General features: G+C 29.9%; 3 protein-coding genes across 4 annotated transcripts; 2 read left to right on the top strand and 1 right to left on the bottom strand.

Annotated features, from left to right (window-relative positions):
• Positions 1-5202: 5202 nt before the first annotated feature.
• inc (BTB/POZ domain-containing protein inc) lies at positions 5203-7042 on the top strand. The gene is made up of 6 exons (XM_070651050.1): positions 5203-5320; positions 5420-5534; positions 5620-5744; positions 5814-5948; positions 6012-6090; positions 6437-7042. Exons 1-6 carry the CDS (start codon positions 5276-5278, stop codon positions 6547-6549), a joined length of 612 nt encoding a protein of 203 aa, XP_070507151.1. The 5' UTR covers positions 5203-5275; the 3' UTR covers positions 6550-7042.
• A 1753-nt stretch (positions 7043-8795) lies between these two features.
• On the bottom strand, positions 8796-9966 carry Acbp1 (Acyl-CoA binding protein 1). Its single transcript, XM_070651014.1, has 5 exons — positions 9813-9966; positions 9566-9610; positions 9423-9492; positions 9101-9163; positions 8796-9037 (listed from the first exon to the last, which is right to left on the bottom strand). The coding sequence occupies exons 1-5, from the start codon at positions 9825-9827 to the stop codon at positions 8961-8963; spliced, it is 270 nt and encodes an 89-aa protein (XP_070507115.1). The 5' UTR covers positions 9828-9966; the 3' UTR covers positions 8796-8960.
• A 375-nt stretch (positions 9967-10341) lies between these two features.
• Positions 10342-18010, top strand: arm (armadillo). Of its 2 annotated transcripts, none has more exons than XM_070651011.1 (8): positions 10342-10463; positions 11189-11268; positions 12497-14139; positions 14207-14410; positions 14468-14573; positions 14633-14799; positions 15389-15470; positions 16370-18010. In XM_070651011.1, the coding sequence occupies exons 2-8, from the start codon at positions 11238-11240 to the stop codon at positions 16621-16623; spliced, it is 2487 nt and encodes an 828-aa protein (XP_070507112.1). In that variant the 5' UTR covers positions 10342-10463; positions 11189-11237; the 3' UTR covers positions 16624-18010. The 2 variants fall into 2 exon arrangements, with proteins under 2 accessions (XP_070507112.1, XP_070507114.1); XM_070651013.1 differs by lacking the exon at positions 16370-18010 and adding an exon at positions 15675-15788.
• The last annotated feature ends 624 nt before the right edge of the window (positions 18011-18634 follow it).

Genomic DNA, 18634 nt, shown 5'->3' with positions numbered 1-18634 from the left:
AAAACGCGGAACCAAGCGAAATTATTCATATTCAATTTCTTCAATGGTGTTTGTTGCTGTTCGGCATTTTCCTGAACACTTTGTTCACCTTCGGCTGATGTTGCAGCCTTCTTTTCTGGTGTCTTCTTTTCAGTGGATTTCATCGATGGTGAAGTCATTTTGTCTCTTATTAGCTCTTTCTTTGCGTCTCTAAAATAGATGAATGATATACGTAATGTTATTAATATGATATTTTATAATATATTGTGGAAGGTCATGAATTGAGTATATTGTTCGCTCTCTCATTTTCCAATGCGCAGTCTCTCTTTAGTTCCCTTCCTTTTCTAATAAAAACCTCTAATTTTTCTTCATTTACAAAATATATTGTATAGCATAGCATAAAATAAAGTAAATATGCCTTATCAAAGGAGATGAATATGTAGATTGCGTCGTACACACTAAACATAAAGAATTTACGCACTTAATACGATACTTTGGGATACGACGGAATCGATATATTCATTAGAATAGCTTCATTTTCCTTGATACCAATTTTATTCATTTTAACGAATTTTTTGGATTTAAATTTCATTGTTCGAAATTTTCGAAATAATGGAATTTTATAAAATGTTGAAAATTACAACTTTAAATGCTTCCAGCATGAACTGGATGTCAACAAAGTTGTAAATCGTAAGCTATTCTTCAGTCCATATAAGATCAGATTAAGAAACAAAGCCTAATCAACCTTCAATTTAAAGAATCCCAATTTGTCACAAAACCATTCAAAAGTAATTTTTCAAATAAATTTAATTCGTTGTAATTTATTTCCGAATAAATCCGCCTCAACTCAGCGTTTATAATGATTATTAATTCTTTTGTAATGATTCTTATCGCGTATATCAAAACATGTTTCACAATACAATTTCGGCCAATAAAACATCAATTAACCGAAACATGAATCAGAACTATCAATTAAATCGCGTCTTCTTGTTTTGTGTTTCTTCTTCCTATGTTTTTTTACTACGCAATAAAATTCATTCAAATTTATGATTTTATGGCTCGAAATCATGCAATATACGTAACACGTTACATTCACGATATCATTTGTGCCACTCTTGTCATAACATTTTTCCAAAAAAAGAGCACACTAATTTAATTAAAAAGATACTTTTTATGTGTCTTCGTTCCTTTCCCGCTAAGTGAATTTACTTGGATAGTAAATTACCCGTCCGTTCGTTCATGCACGTGAAAAAAAAAGATTGCTTGCCTGAAAATCGTCAATTAAATTTTCACAGTCATTTGTGGCAATGAAAAGGAAAAATTATGTAGGTCAATTGCGAGATTATATTTATTCACGAAACTGCACAGAGTAAGACACAAGAAAGTAGGATTTCATTCAATTAGTGCATTTGCGGTAATTCGATGCTGTCAGTTTTAATTTCACTAGTCAAGAAATCTCTTTGAGTGATTTCTTTAATGAGATTTCTATGTTTGTAACTAATATTTATAGTTTTTATGGTTTCTGTCGATTTTCTCATTTCACATTTCAGTTTACAGTCAACTTATTTTCAACTCCTACACATCACGTCTAATTATTTACCTAAATGCACTTCACGGTAGGCATGTATGAGACACTCAAGAGAGCAATTCATTTTTTCAAAACATTTATCTGGTAAGAAGTGCTTCTGAATAGTCGATAAAGACGCATTTATAATAAGATTCCATCATAAATGGGAAAAATAAAATAAATCAATTCAAGAAATAAGAAATAAAAATTTTGAATTTTTAACGGTTTTCAAAAATTTGAATTGGCAATTTACATATGAACTGAACTGAGATGAAGTTCAATTAATGGACAGTTTTGGTTTGAATTTTGAAAAGCAGTTAAATTAAACCAGAATTCATTGTTGATTGATTATGCTGTTTCATGACTCTTTTATCACTCAGTCCGACAAAACATGCGCATCATCGCATTTAATACCTTAATATATCATAAAAGCTTAGTTGTTCACGATTTAATAAAGGAAAAACGCTTAATTTCATAAATTTTAAGTAGAAACGAATGTCGACTACTGTCTTGACCCAAATAGCCTCTCCACACACTATGCTGTTTATATGTCTCTAACAAATTTTTGATGTTTTTATATTTTATTTTTTTAAGTGTCGCTATAAATGTTTAGAAAAATGTGTCTAATGAATTATAATGTATCATCTTAACTAAACAACAAGAGAAAGGAGGATGATATATGACTAGTTTACGAGAGTAGCTTTTGGATGTTATGACTTTTATATAATAATTTGTATTTAATATTAATTTTTCATCGCTTCTGCTACTTTATATTCTGTGCAATGCGGCATAAATGTTTTATTAATTCTTTACGACTTCTAAGGAATGTAAATTGCACATTAGAGGGTCAAAAGGGATGATAGTCATTGAGGGAACTGAGTCTTGACATTGGAGATCATCTTAAAGATTGCAAATTCTCTTCCTAGATACTTATTCCTATTAGACATTAATGGAAAATCGTTAGTTCTACATCGTGACCTTCAATTTAAGTTTTAAATCATTAGAGACAGCAATCCATTAGTAAATTACGCCTTTACTCATGTTCTTCATTACATCTCGCGTCAAACAATGTAATTCATCAAAAATAATGTTTCTCAATGCCTTACAACCACTTCCGATGATAAGCAAAAATGACCTTCAAATGTAGCTGCTTTTTATCGTTTGCTGACAAAAAAAGTTGTAAGACCACCACATTTCCTTATTAATCATACTAATTACATGTAAATCATTTCATTCAAGTTAAGGTGTCAGCAATAGGATACAATGCACGGATCTTGTTCTTTGTGAAGCCTAATTATCATGAAATATATTTGAATATACTAATTTCTTTATGAATATGAATATTTCTCTACTTTTACGATTGTTTGCCGAGTAATTACCATCACATGGCATAAAAGTATTCTCTATGCATTTAATTACAGTATTTTATGAAACGAAAAACCACAAGTTTTTGGTTTGAAGTGAGAAAATGTAGTTTTTCTTGAGTTTTAAATGTCGAATCTGCTTTCGTCGAGTGCAGCCTACATTAATCTTTAGTTTTAAGTAGATACAGCAGCTTAATAATGCATAATTATGATGATTTTCATGAAAATTTCGTTTATTTACATTGTTTAAGTTCAAAAGTTGAACTTTAGAAAATTTTGAATTAAAAAAGTACGTTAATCAAGAGTATTTGCTTCAAGCTTGTCATTTCGAAATAATTTTACTATTATTCATAGTGTGAACTGAATAAGAATCACAATAAGACATTTGTCCTACACACTTTGTAAATTTGATCTGTTTGACTTTCTCAAATTTCCGTAATACAGATTTCTATGCTGGTATTTAAGGCCAAACAAAAATAAATTTATTTAATGATCACAAATAATTATTTCTGTACATAAAAAATATGTATTTTGCGCTTATGAAAACCTAGAAAAAAAAACTTTTTTCTCTCAAAGGAAAAATCGATTTCATTCTCAATTTTCTTTCCGTCTCAATGTACACATAGCTCTATTTAGATAATTCATTGAACAACGATGAAGCAAGTAGTGTTTGGTGCACAACAGAGTAAAAAATAGATAAATAAACTACATTATTTGTTGTTGTCTGCCAACGTTAAGGCTGCAACTATTACGTTATCTTATCAATAATTAATAACACGCCTGTTCAAATACTCAATGCGTATCCATAAATATAAACAAAAAAAAGTATCTTTCACTTTGCAGATATGAAAACGCAACATAAAAAAATTGGATGTCTGGCATTTAGCGGCATTTAATGAATTCATTTTCTTAGGCAATCGATCGAAGGAGAAAAATGTTGCTGTGGTCATGTTGGTTGACTGACTTTTATGTTTCTATCTGTGTCTATTTGGCTTAATTTTTCAAAAAGAATTGTTTTAAAGCTGATTCAAAAATTTAACGGATTTCAAAATTTTGAATTTAAAGAAAAGATGCGAAAATTGAGATTTTGAGGCTGATTGAGAAATTTAACGGATTTTTGGACTTTGAATTCAAATAAAAGATGCGAAAATTTTTGAAAATTCAAATCCCAAAATGCCGTTGAATTTTTTCATGACAAAACTAATTGTATTGGATTTTAACAAATTTTTCTTTAACTTTTGCTGTTAATAATAAGAAATGCGCTTCAGTCATAACTGCACTAACATTAAATAAACAATTTCTTCTCTCAAATACCGATACCGTATATTGAAAAACTACTAAAATTAGTGCCTTGCTAATATTATTGTTATTATGGATGATGATTAGTAGAAAAAAAAGTATAGGAAAGAGTATTTTTATGGAAGCGCATGGTAATTGAAAACATCCCCCATCATCATCATTGAAATGGCATATGAAGTTTCTCTATTTTTTTTCATTGAGAAAAAATCTCAAATTTGACTGTTTTTAGATAAATTCTCTCCTTTTTTGAGACATTGAGGATGGATGTGACATAGAGGGCAAAAAAAAAATTATATTACATAATAAATGATTTTGGTTGTTGTAATCTCAAGAGTCACATCCAACGCATTTCCTTTTTAAATGAGTTGCAAAACGAGGAACTTTTTTTTACGTAATAGGGAAAAATTTCATAGTCAAAAATTTACTTACGGCAGTTATATAGAATATAAATATCCTGTTTTTGGCTTTTAATCACTTAAATAATTTTATTTGGCTCGGGGTAACAATTGATCAAATTTAATTGACCTTTGATATTCTTATTGTACGTTAAGTAATAATAGCTTCTTCCTTCGACTTAATGTATATTTAATAATTTTATATTTTTTATTTCACACAGAGAGAGCTATAAACAAAGCGTTTGTTCCTATCAGGTTCACTTTTGTGAATGTACAAGCAGAATAGACGAAAATGATCAAGAGATTCATTGGAAATTTGAGTTGGAATATTTTTCGAAGCGGTAAATAAACAGAGAGAGATTTTGCGTTCAATGTACCTTTAATGGATTGTTTTTATTGACATTTTTTTTATCTTATTTATATACAGACTGATTATTGCTATTTATGATGCAATTATTGATTGATTTCTATAAAAATTACATTTTAAATTGAATCACGTGTTACGAAATTCAACGGAAAGTTTGAATTTTCCCTCAAATTAAATGTTTGCTTCAACGGCTTTTTAAAACTTGAAATTTTCTATAATTTTTTATAGCAATTATCATAGCAACATTATAGAAAGCTTAAAAATATTTATCTCTGAATAAAGTAGTTTAATTCACAAATTTCCAATGGAAATAGACAAGTCAAAAGTGACAACTAGTTTAGATAAATGGGTAAGTAAATCGATTTTAACAAAGGAATTGAATTTACAGTCAAAATTGAGTAATTGCGAATGTTTTTTTGATATTTCATTAATTTCTCCAAAATCACAGATCAAATTAAATGTTGGTGGTAACCTCTTCATGACATCCAGAGAGACACTGCTGAAAGATCCAAACTCAATGCTTGCACGACTTATATCAGATTCAGATCTTATTTCCGATAAAGGTAAATAATCAATGTTTAAAATATTTTTATGATCCATAAATCAGCATAATTCAACTATTATTTATGAATTAATTGCTTCCCATAGACGAAAATGGAGCTTATTTAATAGACAGAGATGGAAAGTATTTTTCACCTGTTCTCAACTATTTAAGACATGGAAAATTAATTCTAGACAGTGGATTATCAGCTGAGGGAGTCTTGGAAGAAGCTGTAAGATCCAGTTCAATTAGTGCTTTAATTAAAAATCATTAAATCGATTTTTCTCATTTTCTTTTTTAGGAGTTCTATAACATTACCCACCTTATAGCTTTGGTAAAAGAGGCAATTTCAAAGAGGGATCAACAAACGTCTGTGGTTGATAATAAGCAGCGAGTCTATCGTGTATTGCAATGTCAGGAAAATGAATTGACACATGTCAGTATATTTGTGTTGCTTGTTGCTTATGACACGAAATATTTTATAATTGTATTATTTTAGATGGTATCACAAATGTCAGATGGCTGGAGATTCGAGCAACTCATTAATATTGGTACTCAGTACAATTACGGATCGGAAGGTAAATTACAATTGCTGGAATTTTTTCGAATGCCAATTGGAAATTCCCATGAGATATGAGGGTTTAGGAATTTTACGTGCATTTTCTCACATAAAAAATTTCTATTGTGTTTGCATAATTTCTGAGTTGTTAATTATGTTGGCACTGAAATTTCTTAGTTCAAAAATTTAACGAGTTTTCAAATTTTGAATTTTTGAACTGATGTTCAAATATTTTTTGCTCGTTAAATTTCAAATTCATATTCATCGTTAAATTTTTATTTAATGTTTCAATTGATTAGGTTCCATTGGCACACACTCAACAACAATATTACAATTTCTAATTCCAATTTAATTTATTTTTCTAGAAAACGCTGAGTTCCTTTTTGTCGTCTCAAAAGAATGTTTATCAACGAATCCAAGAGAGCAAGAAAGTAACGATCGTGCAAAGGTGCTTCAACAGAAAGGCAGTCGAATTTAACTCCGATCGAGCTGTTATCGATCGCTAAAATACTTGCGTAGAAAGTTAACTCTTAAAAAATATTGCGCAATCTATAGAATGATGATGACATTATTATTAAGTTTTGTTTTTCGTACAAAACAAAAATTCGAATTCAAATGAATATTTCATAAAACTTAAAGCAGGATGAATTATATGATGTATTGAATTTTCTTTTTTTTCTATATATGAAAGTGCAAAAATGATGAAAAAATCAATTAGTTTGGTAATTGATCACAGCATAATGTACACGCAAATGAAAAGCTTTTTTTTTATTAAGTTCCATTGTACTGCCCACCGATTGTTTTTTTGGTGTTCCAATATATTCGTTTTGTGTGTGCGATACTATACACTTATATACATTTACATAAAAAATATACATATATATAAAAATGTAGGTGGACGTAGTAGAAAGAATTATTTGAACCACCTAGACACACCGATTAATAATATACTCGTATGTGAATGAACAGCACTACAATCATGTTTTATTTCCGGTGCATTTTACGCTACATTTATTACATTAAGACATGTTTTGAGCTGTGCATTATGGGAATTTATGTCATTTAGTTGATATTGCAGTCATGGCAGGTCATTTGCTAGAAAAATGGAAGTGATATTGTTGCAGTTCGCAGCAAAATGAACGCCATTCCTATAATGTACAGCTCAGATCGACCTTTTTAGTTGTTCGTTCCCTCAAATCAAAACGCACATCTTTATCAATCTAATCTTGTCATAAGAAATGGAATGGATTAATGAGATAAGAGAAATTTTTTTATGGAATATAAGAATATATAAGTAAATAAAAAATGATATAAAATACACACTATGCGCCCTACAGACAATATAAAATAATTAACAAAAAAAGGAACTCTTTCTTTGCGGAATTTACCTAAAGAGAAATTGCTTTAATGTTAAAAATGAAATTAAACGATTTTATTGTTTCATCTTTACTAATCTATTCAAAATGAATCATTTACTATTATTAATATAATTTAGTTACTCTATAATGAAATTTAAAATGTTTTAAGACAATGAGAAATATATGAAGAATGAAAAATAAATAAGAATATTTGTAATAAAATCTGATTTTAAATCAAATGCTGTTTATTATTAATTACTGTTGAGTAAGCTTTGTTCTTGAAGATTACAGACGTCATGCGATGCATGTTTAACAACTAATCTTAGCTTCTATTGATAGATGTTATTAGTGTACCTTTAAAGCATTTTAAAATTGCTTATTAGCGTATTATTCTCAAAAGTGTGGTGAAGATTGGCTATTTTGAATGCTATTTAACAGTAATTGGTGTTAGTATGGATATAGCTTTAACATCTAATTGACCATTTACTTATTGAATTATACAAGAATCAACTTTTTGAACCTTACGTGTCATTAAAGATTCATGATGAAATAAACAGTTGTACAAAATCTCAGGCCATTTACTGAATAACGCAATAAGTAAAGCCTTACAGAAATTTGGAATTGTCCATAAATATTTTAGAAATTTCAACGAACTTTTAAAATTTGAATTATTCAAAACCATAGAAATGTTTCTTAAAAACCATACAATTTCCATTAAAATGTATGAAATTGAGTGGTTTTAAAATTTAATAATTCGTTAATTTAAAATTTAATAATCCGTTAATTTGAAACCCTACAATTGTTTTACTTGAGATCCATAAATATTTAGTGACAACAGAATGTGATTTATCATTGACTTTTCATTACAGGTCCACAAAAATATTTTCGTTGTTATGAAATTATAAAAGATACACGTAGTCTATTTCGACAGCTGAAATTAAAAATACATTGTAATAATCATGCATTGGACAGACCTTGAGCTTTGAAATTTAAATACCTATTTAATAAGTCAGGTACGCCGTTCTAGCAGATAACAGGATAATTATTTCCATCATATAAGCAGCAAGTCCGCTGAACACTTGAATATCTCCTATTATCCATTATTTGCTTTTAACGGATTTCATATTTTATGTTTATAAGCATTCCACGGGTCAACATCCTCGGCTTGTTAATAGACAAGCTAAAGAATTTTTTTTCTAAAAAAATCAATGCGAATAGTACCTACATGCCAAATACAAAAAGAGATATTCTGCCGTTCATCGTCATTTACTATTTATGTACATAAGGTACGCATATTGATTAAATAAAGAATTTTAAGAACAGCAGATAAACTGAAAGCAATTTAATTGACAAGAATAGAATCAAATTAAATAAAGAACGTTGTTTTTATTTTTTTGGTATAAAGCAGAAGTACAAAAAAAAACATGACCTTGACTTTGACTGCTTAATATGTAATGTTAGTGATGAGTACAATGTGCAAAATGAACAAAATTATAAATTCAATAATTTTTTTATATTTGCTAAAGGCAAATTAATTAACGCCGAGACTTTCGGCGAGTGCTGTTGCCTTTGTAACGTACTTTGTCATTGCGTCGTCGGATGACATACCTAGACGTTGAAGAAGAGGAATTAATAAAGTTAATTCAATGAATTTATATAAATGACTTTTACCCTTATTTCCGGTCCAAGCCTCCCACTTTGCTTTGCCTTTAAAGTCAAGCATACCCGGCTTTTCTGTAAAATGCACCAAAAAGAATAAATTATATCAGCACGTGGACTTGATATTGTACATGAGTAATCATAAAAATTAGTTAATGTGCATCGATTTATTGAGTTTTAATGTATAGATAAGAATATTAATGTATCATATGATCTTCAAACCTTTATGGACTTTGTAAATCATACAGCTTTAATGCATTAATTACTGATGAGTGATTAGGTATGGAAAATTGACATGCAATTATTAAAGTAAATAAAAAGAATAAATAAACACCTGTATTGTTATCTCCGACTGTTGCTTGCTTAAACAATCCATACAATTCCAAAAGATCTTGATCCGATGGCTATATTTGGAAAGTTTGGTGGATGTTCTTATCAATAAAATGTTATATCAGTAAATGTAATGTAATCACTCACCTTTGATTTTAAATTTTTCACCTTATCTGCGGCTGCATCAAAATCCTACAGTAAATTATCGAAGTAGAAACTGGGTTAGTCATATAAGAATATGAAAAATTCATTTGGGAACTGTACTTAAAGATACAGTTGTCGGCAATTACTTATTCATTTAACAATTTTGATTTCTTTTCATGCCACACTTGCGGCTTTTTTCTATTCTTCTATTATTCATCATTCTTTAAAGCACTCATTGGTAGCTACTTACCTCCTTTAAACCCATTATTCTAATATCACTTGAAATTTATTTAATTAGAGTCAAAACTTTTCGAACCTATTCGATCGATGTACTCAAAGCAAGTGAATGTATGATTGAAAAAATTGCGAAAGGGTAACTTAAATTTCCATCTACAAGTGCCTAGCACGCATTTTTCATGCCGGTCCAAAAATTATTGTAAACAAACTAGTACTTCTTTTAACGAATTTTTAAAATTTGAATGTTTAGAGAAATCCAACGTCAACTATGTTTAAAAATTTTTTCCTAGAAAAAACTCTTCGATTTTTTCTTAAAATCTGTTTGAACTAAGACAGTATTCGCAGATTTCAACAAGCTTTGAATGTTATCCAATCAATATAAATCAAATTTTATACACTAATTAATCAAAACATCCAATAAACTAACATCAGACAAAGTGACAAAACGTTAACTTTTATTTCAAAAAATCATGCTAAAAATTCGTTCAGTAAAAAAAGATTTTTCGTTCAGTGAGAAATTTTTAACGTTCAAATCAGTTCAGTCAACAAAATTGTGAAAAAATCATAAAAATTCTTGTATTTCAGGAGATCGCCATTACTCAAAAAAATAAATTACGAATTTGGCGTTTTAAAAGTATTAAATAGTGTCAAAATATTATAAACGGTAAGTTAAAGTGATTAATAATCGAGTGTAATTGAAAGTTATGAGAAAAATAATGAATTAAATAGTAAAAAATGTGATAAAAAATCGGGAGTGTCGCCCTCAATTTTCAAAATGTCTAGAGCATAAAAATTTAAAAACATCTCGCATAAACTCATTTGTGTATAATGCATAACAACGCTAAATATTGGAAAATATTTCAAAAAAATTAATAAAATAAGTTTTAAAATAATTAAAAAAGTTTAAATGACAAGATCCAGTGAATTTGTTTGAAAACATACGTTGTATTTATGAATCACCATTAAAACTTTTTTCTCTTCTGATTGAATAGTGAGAAGAATAACGAGAAGAAAAGAAAAGAAAGAAAGAAAAAAATTCCATAGAAATCGTAAAATGGAACGTTGTTGAGTTATGCTGTGTGTTAGTTAAATTTATGTGAAATCAACAGAACACAAATAAACTATAAAAGAGAGAAGAAAGAATATCAATTAACGAAAATAAAACTATTTTTACTGTTTCCGATAATATTTTCATTGAAGAAATCAAGTCTCGTAGTGTTCTTGTTTAGTATTTAAAAAAAAGTGAAGCTTTATAAAAGAATTTACACATCCGGATAGATTATCAGTTCTCATATTTCATTCTCTGTATTTTTTAATAATTCTTATATGTATTTTATTTTTATTTTCCAATCTTCGCGTGTATATCGTCATCTGCAAACATCATATTAGGTGTGAAAGGAGTAATTTGAACCTTGTCGCCCGTTAATTTCCATACAACATGAGCTATCAAATGTCACAAAATCGCACAAGTAAGTAAATTACAAAAGATTGACATTTAAAAAGCAGTAAAATGACATCAAAGAGTTTCGCTATATTCCGTTGTGTTCGCAATTGAAAAGGATTCATTAAAAATCTCATATATAATTGCAATAACTTCCACAATATACCCTGCACAAAAAGAGGAAAAATCCTCCCTCATATATATCCATACATACATAAAAATATGTATTGCAAAGTGGATTTAGGAACATGCATCAGCAGGGGTTTTTTAGCGTTCTCTCGTTTCTCTCTATAGCAAGTGTTTACAAGGAATATTTCTGTACATGTTTATAGGAAAAAAAATCCCTGCGTTTGTATTTTCAATAACATTTTTTCCTCTTTCTCCATTCTCGTTATGTTATTTTTTCTTTTTTTCATATTTCTCTTTGATCTTTTCCTTCTTCATTTTTTTCCCATATTTCAAGTTGATGATTCTTTTTTTTACGTTCGCTGTGTTGAGACTTAATGGTTTTTGAAGAAGGCACTATACACTCAACTATATTTTCATTCTCAATATATATATTCTGTAGATGTATGTATGTACATTATACACTGATGTTCTCTCATAAAAATCCATCAAAAAGGGAATTGCATCTACCTACTACTTTTGTGTGTGGATATATCAAAGGAGAACTTTTTTAGCCGATTTTTCGAGAAATCTGAGTATTATTGGGGATTATATGACTGAATTGCTGATGCTGTTTCAGGTCAAAAGTTGCAGTTTAAGCAGCTATACTTAAAATGCTGAAATTCTTTGTGAATTACCGTAAATTTAAGACCAATAATGCTTTGGTACTGCAATCATGTGATTCGGCTGTTTCTTAATGCTTCAGTTACTTGACTAAGTTCAATCGGTTCAAAAAAACCGTTAAATTTTCAAAATTGCATTTATTCAAATTTTGAACTTCAAAAAACCGTTAAAATTTTCAAAACTTTATTTTGTACTTCATAGAAACCTTTGCAATCATGTCCTTAAAAAGACGTTTAGTTCCCAATCCTGCAGTGACTTTCAAACATTTCTCTTCCTCAAATTTCTTTTATGACGACTTGAGTATATAATTTTCTTCCTTCATTTCTTGATTCTATATATTATCTTCTATTGATTCTACTTTTTTGTCGATGCTGCTTTCATCTTTTCTATTCTTAAATTTTATGACAATGAAAAAAATATATTTCAAAGTATTTATTTTGTCCTTAAACATCCTCTCTTATTTCCAGTGTCTCATAATCCTTATCAAAATTCGGAAATGGCGATGGGTAAGGATCAACAGACATTAATGTGGCAACAAAACTCTTATTTGTCTGGTGGCGATTCTGGTATCCATTCGGGAGCAATCACACAAGTTCCATCGTTGAGTGGAAAGGAAGAAGATGAAATTACCGGTGGAGATGATACATTAATGTTTGATCTTGATCAAGGATTTAATCAGAATTATACACAAGATCAAGTTGATGATATGAATCAACAGTTAAATCAGACACGCAGTCAGCGTGTTCGTGCTGCTATGTTTCCAGAAACATTGGAAGAAGGAATTGAAATTCCATCAACACAATTTGATCCACAGCAGCCAACTGCCGTTCAACGTTTAGCAGAGCCATCACAAATGTTGAAGCATGCAGTCGTAAATCTAATCAATTATCAAGACGATGCTGATTTGGCAACTCGTGCAATTCCTGAATTGATTAAATTACTCAATGACGAAGATCAAGTCGTTGTATCACAAGCAGCTATGATGGTTCATCAATTATCTAAGAAGGAAGCTTCAAGACATGCCATTATGAACAGTCCACAAATGGTCGCTGCTTTAGTTCGTGCATTGTCCACAAGCAATGACTTAGAAACGACCAAAGGAGCAGTTGGAACCCTTCACAATTTATCACACCACAGACAAGGTTTACTTGCTATTTTCAAGAGTGGTGGCATTCCAGCTTTAGTTAAATTATTATCATCACCAGTCGAGAGTGTTTTATTCTATGCCATAACGACTCTACACAATCTCCTTTTGCATCAAGATGGATCAAAAATGGCTGTACGTTTAGCTGGCGGTTTACAGAAAATGGTCGCATTATTGCAACGAAATAATGTCAAATTCCTTGCTATCGTAACTGATTGCTTACAAATTTTGGCATATGGCAATCAAGAAAGTAAATTAATTATTTTAGCTTCCACTGGACCAATTGAATTGGTTCGAATTATGCGTTCATATGACTACGAGAAGTTATTATGGACAACATCACGTGTGCTTAAAGTATTATCAGTATGCTCTAGCAACAAGCCAGCAATTGTTGAAGCTGGTGGAATGCAGGCATTGGCTATGCATTTGGGAAATCCATCGCAGCGTTTGGTTCAAAATTGTTTATGGACATTAAGAAATTTATCTGATGCAGCTACAAAGGTTGATGGTTTAGAGAATTTACTTCAAGGACTCGTTCATGTTCTTGCAAGCTCTGATGTCAATGTTGTTACATGTGCTGCTGGCATCTTGTCGAATTTAACTTGCAATAATCAGAGAAACAAGGTTACAGTATGTCAAGTTGGCGGAGTTGAAGCACTTGTACGAACAATCATTAATGCTGGCGATCGTGAAGAAATCACAGAACCAGCTGTTTGCGCTTTGCGTCACTTGACATCACGTCATCCTGAATCTGATGCAGCACAAAATTTAGTTCGTCAAAATTATGGCTTACCAGTGATTGTAAAATTATTACATCCACCATCTCGCTGGCCATTAGTTAAGGCCGTAATTGGATTGATTCGTAACTTGGCAATTTGTCCATCCAATTCATCACCGTTACGTGAGCACGGTGCAATTCATCATCTTGTTAGATTGCTCATTCGAGCATTCCAAGATACTCAACGCGTAAGTCTCATTATCCTTAATTATCATAACAGTAACGTGACTAAAAGTTAACAATTATAATTTACAGCAACGATCATCTGTGGCCACAAGTGGATCTCAACAACCAGGCGCTTACGCTGACGGCGTAAGAATGGAAGAAATTGTTGAAGGAACGGTTGGAGCTTTACACATTCTCTCAAAGGATGAATATAATCGTCAATTGATTCGACAACAAAATGTCATTCCCGTATTCGTACAATTGCTGTTCTACAACGACATTGAAAACATTCAGGTAGACTTTTTGGACTTTATAAATGAATCATATATACTTAAATATTTATTTTTATAGCGAGTCGCTGCAGGAGTATTGTGCGAATTGGCAGTAGATAAAGAGGTTGCAGAACTGATTGAACAAGAAGGAGCAACTGCACCGCTTACAGAATTATTAAATTCTGGTAAGATTAAACATTTAAATAAACCTAAACATGATTAATAATATTCAATAAATTCACAGCAAACGAAGGTGTTGCAACTTATGCAGCAGCTGTCTTGTTCAAAATGAGCGAAGATAAATCATTGGATTATAAGAAACGATTCTCAAGCGAGCTTACTACTTTACCAGTATTTCGAGATGATCAAATCTGGAATAATGGAGATTTGACAATCGGGCCAGACCTACAAGTGAGTTAATAATATCACATTATGCTGATTGTGTAAACAAAATTATCACCAAACAATTGCACATCTTTCATGCTAAGCAGGAAATTGAATTTCCTCCTTAAAACTTTTTTTTTGTTTTGTGTGAAATACATGTTTTTTGTTTTTTAAATTAATTGGCACATTCACTATGTCACCATTCTAATTCTTTTCATCGGAAATTGTTTCTCTTACGTTGATAATTTGTTTCACATTCACGTTGAAAGTATTCATGCATATGAGTCACAGACTTGTTCTTGGAATGAATCAGAGTTGATGCAAATTCATCTTGAAGTTGCAGAATTTTTAAAGTTTTTGACCTTTTCTCAAATGCTGTTCATTTTGATGACCTAACTAGATTCATTCATAGTTGAATACCTAGTAGATTCCAACTCTAACTCGAACAAGTGATTTTTATTCATCTAAATAACAAATGAATTTCAAGATTTATATCTTTGTTATGCAAACAATTGCTAGTTTGCATAGTTCAGTTCATTGAGCTCATATGCATGAACATTAAACAATAAAAAAATTGCAATTTATTAAAATTAATTTTGTGTTACATAAAAAATAGGATATTTTGGCACCCGATCAAGCTTATGAAGGGCTTTATGGACAGGCACAAAACGGCACCACTGGCCGCTCATATCCACAAGGTAAATATTGTGTTAATAAATGTTGGATTAAGCTAGTTATATATGCTAACAAATTCACACACACATAATGCACATTTTATGCAAAAAACTACAAATTCACAAAGAAATATTAAAAAGGTATAACGTAATGACTTGTAACTTTATATTCTCTCTCTCTTTCTTCTTCCTTTTTTATCTTTCTACATTTATTAAATGGAAATGCAGCTAAGCCCGCATAACATATATCGTCTCTAAAGTCTAACAAGAAGAAATAGAGAAAGCACTAACCACTCTTTTTGCTAGACTTTATTCGAAAAAATTCAATTTTTTCAAAAGAAAAACCAATTTAAAAATATTAAAAAACTGAATTCAGCCAAAAAAAGAAATATGTTTACAGTTCTTTTAATAAAGAAGTATTTGTATATTTCAAACTTAGTATACATAACACTGATAATAGATCTAATACATTATGCTATACATCTTAATCATTTGAACTGGAAATTAGGTGAATATCAGAATTGATGATGATTGAAGATTTTTGTTTTGAGGCTTTATTTGAGTTATTTACTCCGTTTTTGGTTGATTTTATTTAGTTATTGATTGCATGCTATTACTAATTTTTGATTTGATGAGGATTTTTGTCAGATTTCTAATTGACTAAATTTTATAGCAAAAACAGCTAAGAACCAACATTTTTGCTATAAAAAGACTTTAAAATTCAAATTATCCGTTGAAATTTTAAAATTGAAGGAAAAAATCTACGATTTGCTATAAAAATTCAAATTTTAAAAATCCGTTGTTTTTTAATTCCATTGATATCTGACAAAAATCCAATTTTCGCTTGCCATGGAAACTTTTTCAAGTTCCAAAATTTACTTTATCCAAATTTTAATACAATTTTACTTTCCCTCCCAAAACAGGATATGATACATTACCCATCGATTCAATGCAAGGTCTAGAAATTGGTGGAGGTCAGCAGCAACAAAATTTGATGGGTGGTATGAATACAGGACCACCAACATCACCAAATATGATGGATATGGAATGTGTTATTGGCGAAATGGACGCCAGTGAATTGACATTCCAACATCATATGGGAAATGATTCAATGATGCCATCACCACCAGCAAATGACAATACACAAGTTGCTGCATGGTACGACACAGACTTGTAAGCGCTGCCGAAGGATAAAAATAACAAATTTATAACATTTTTTTTAATGATTAACTAGCAACTTTTTTTAAGTTAAGAATCATAACAATCAAAATAGATTTTTTTCTATCATTTTACTTCTAGATTATTGTAAGTTTTAAGTTTAGGACAAAATTTTGACTTATATTTTTATTATTTTAAATGTTTTTATCAAAATCTCGACTAGTTTCGAGCTGGTAGAAGAGATAAAAATCTTTTAATTTTTTTATACATGTTTTTTCGTTCATAAATTGTGATAAGCACTGAATCGAATTGATCATATCCTACTTCCACAATCTGCAATTATTGATATACATACTGAAAAAGAAATTACTTAAAAAATTTGAAATTTGGAGTTAATTTGGGCAAATTTGACAATCTTTGTGGATGGATTTGGTTACTTGAGGGACATATCCGATGATTCTTAGATCTAATTGATTATGGATAATTTGGGGTTGTGTATGGAAATTCTACACATTGATCTTAAAATTATCCAATAAAGAATGTCAAGTAACTACAAAAATCCATCAAAAAATTGCAAAAGTCAATTCCAAATTCTTCATAATTTTGCAAAATTTCCTAATGTTGAAAATTTGCATAATTATGATCGATCCATTTAATGGGAGATTTTCATAGAAATCTCAAAATAAAAAAAAATTAAATAAGATGAGAAAAACAGGGTGAAAAAAATTATTAAACAACAAACCAGAATTAAATTAAATGTCACTAGATTCATTTTTTTCCTTTCCTCCTTTTTCTAATCAAGCCAATAGATAAATAAGAATTTAAAGTAAACGACTACTTATATCATAAATTATACACACAAAAATGATTAAAATTTTGACACAAGAAATAAGAATATCTGTGAAGGTATAAAAATACATAAGATATACACATACATAATGTTTTGATGTAACTTGCTGAGGAGAAAAAGGTGAAATTTTGGACAAGCTACATGCAGAAAAAAATCTTCTTTTTTTAGAAAATTAATTAATGTAATTCTTGATGGTTAAAAATTAATCATAAGTAGTTTGAGATTCTCATTGAAATATCTTAGATTGATGCTTAGTTGAGCATCAGTCTGACATATTTCTGTGAATTTCATGTCTCATTGAAGCATTCATAATCTATATTAATATTAAGCATTAAATTTAGCCGATGAAAAAATGTTTCACCTTCTTTTTTATCTTAAAAAAATTAAACTGCTTTATTTTATATCAATGATGAAAACAAGATAAATTATATTTAAGTTGAAATAATATGAAAAAAAATCAACAATCTTTCGATCGATCTATATATGATGATGATTCGTGAATTTTAAAAACACACATTTAAATGATATAATAAAAATAATTTTAAAAAATTGTAAATCAATCCAGTTTTTGTCAATTTTTCCAGGAGCTATACTAAAAAATGTAGACAAAATTCATTAATATCGTCAAAATACATCAGAATTCATGTCAATTTTCTTCAAAAAGTCCAATTTGACACACTAAATGTTCTTAACGGTTTTTTAAAATTTGAAATTCAAAATTTGTATCAAAAATTTTTAACAGTGTACTCGGATTAAAAAAATAAATCCACCAGTTTTAATGCAGAGTTTAGATTTAATTTCAAGAGATGTCTCTGAACGAAAAGGATACGTTCAAAATAATTGTGGAGAGTATCCTGAATACACTCTAAGGATCTTGGATATAGAAACTTACAAAGATGTGGAATATATCAAGAGAAGAACGCAAACAATTGGATGATTAAGAAAGGATTAAGGATTCCTTACCAGAGCTTCACATTCCGATTGGAGTTCTGATTTGCTTTAAGCAAACCCAATATAATATTCTATTAGCAACGCAAAATAGACCAAAGAACCTTCTTATGAGTCCAATAGAATTAGAATTCCGTGGGCTTCTGAATGAAGCCTTGTGTCACTCAAGCTAATATCCCGAAGTTCTCGAAGAATAGAATCGACTTCAAACATTTTCAAAACGCAGCAATGG

Source organism: Chironomus tepperi, unplaced genomic scaffold (assembly GCF_022539635.2).
Source record: "Chironomus tepperi strain 1889 unplaced genomic scaffold, CSIRO-AGI_Ctep_v1 contig_453, whole genome shotgun sequence".
NCBI lineage: Eukaryota > Metazoa > Arthropoda > Insecta > Diptera > Chironomidae > Chironomus > Chironomus tepperi.
Note: the sequence above shows the minus strand (reverse complement) of the source record. Positions and strands in the feature narration are given on the sequence as shown.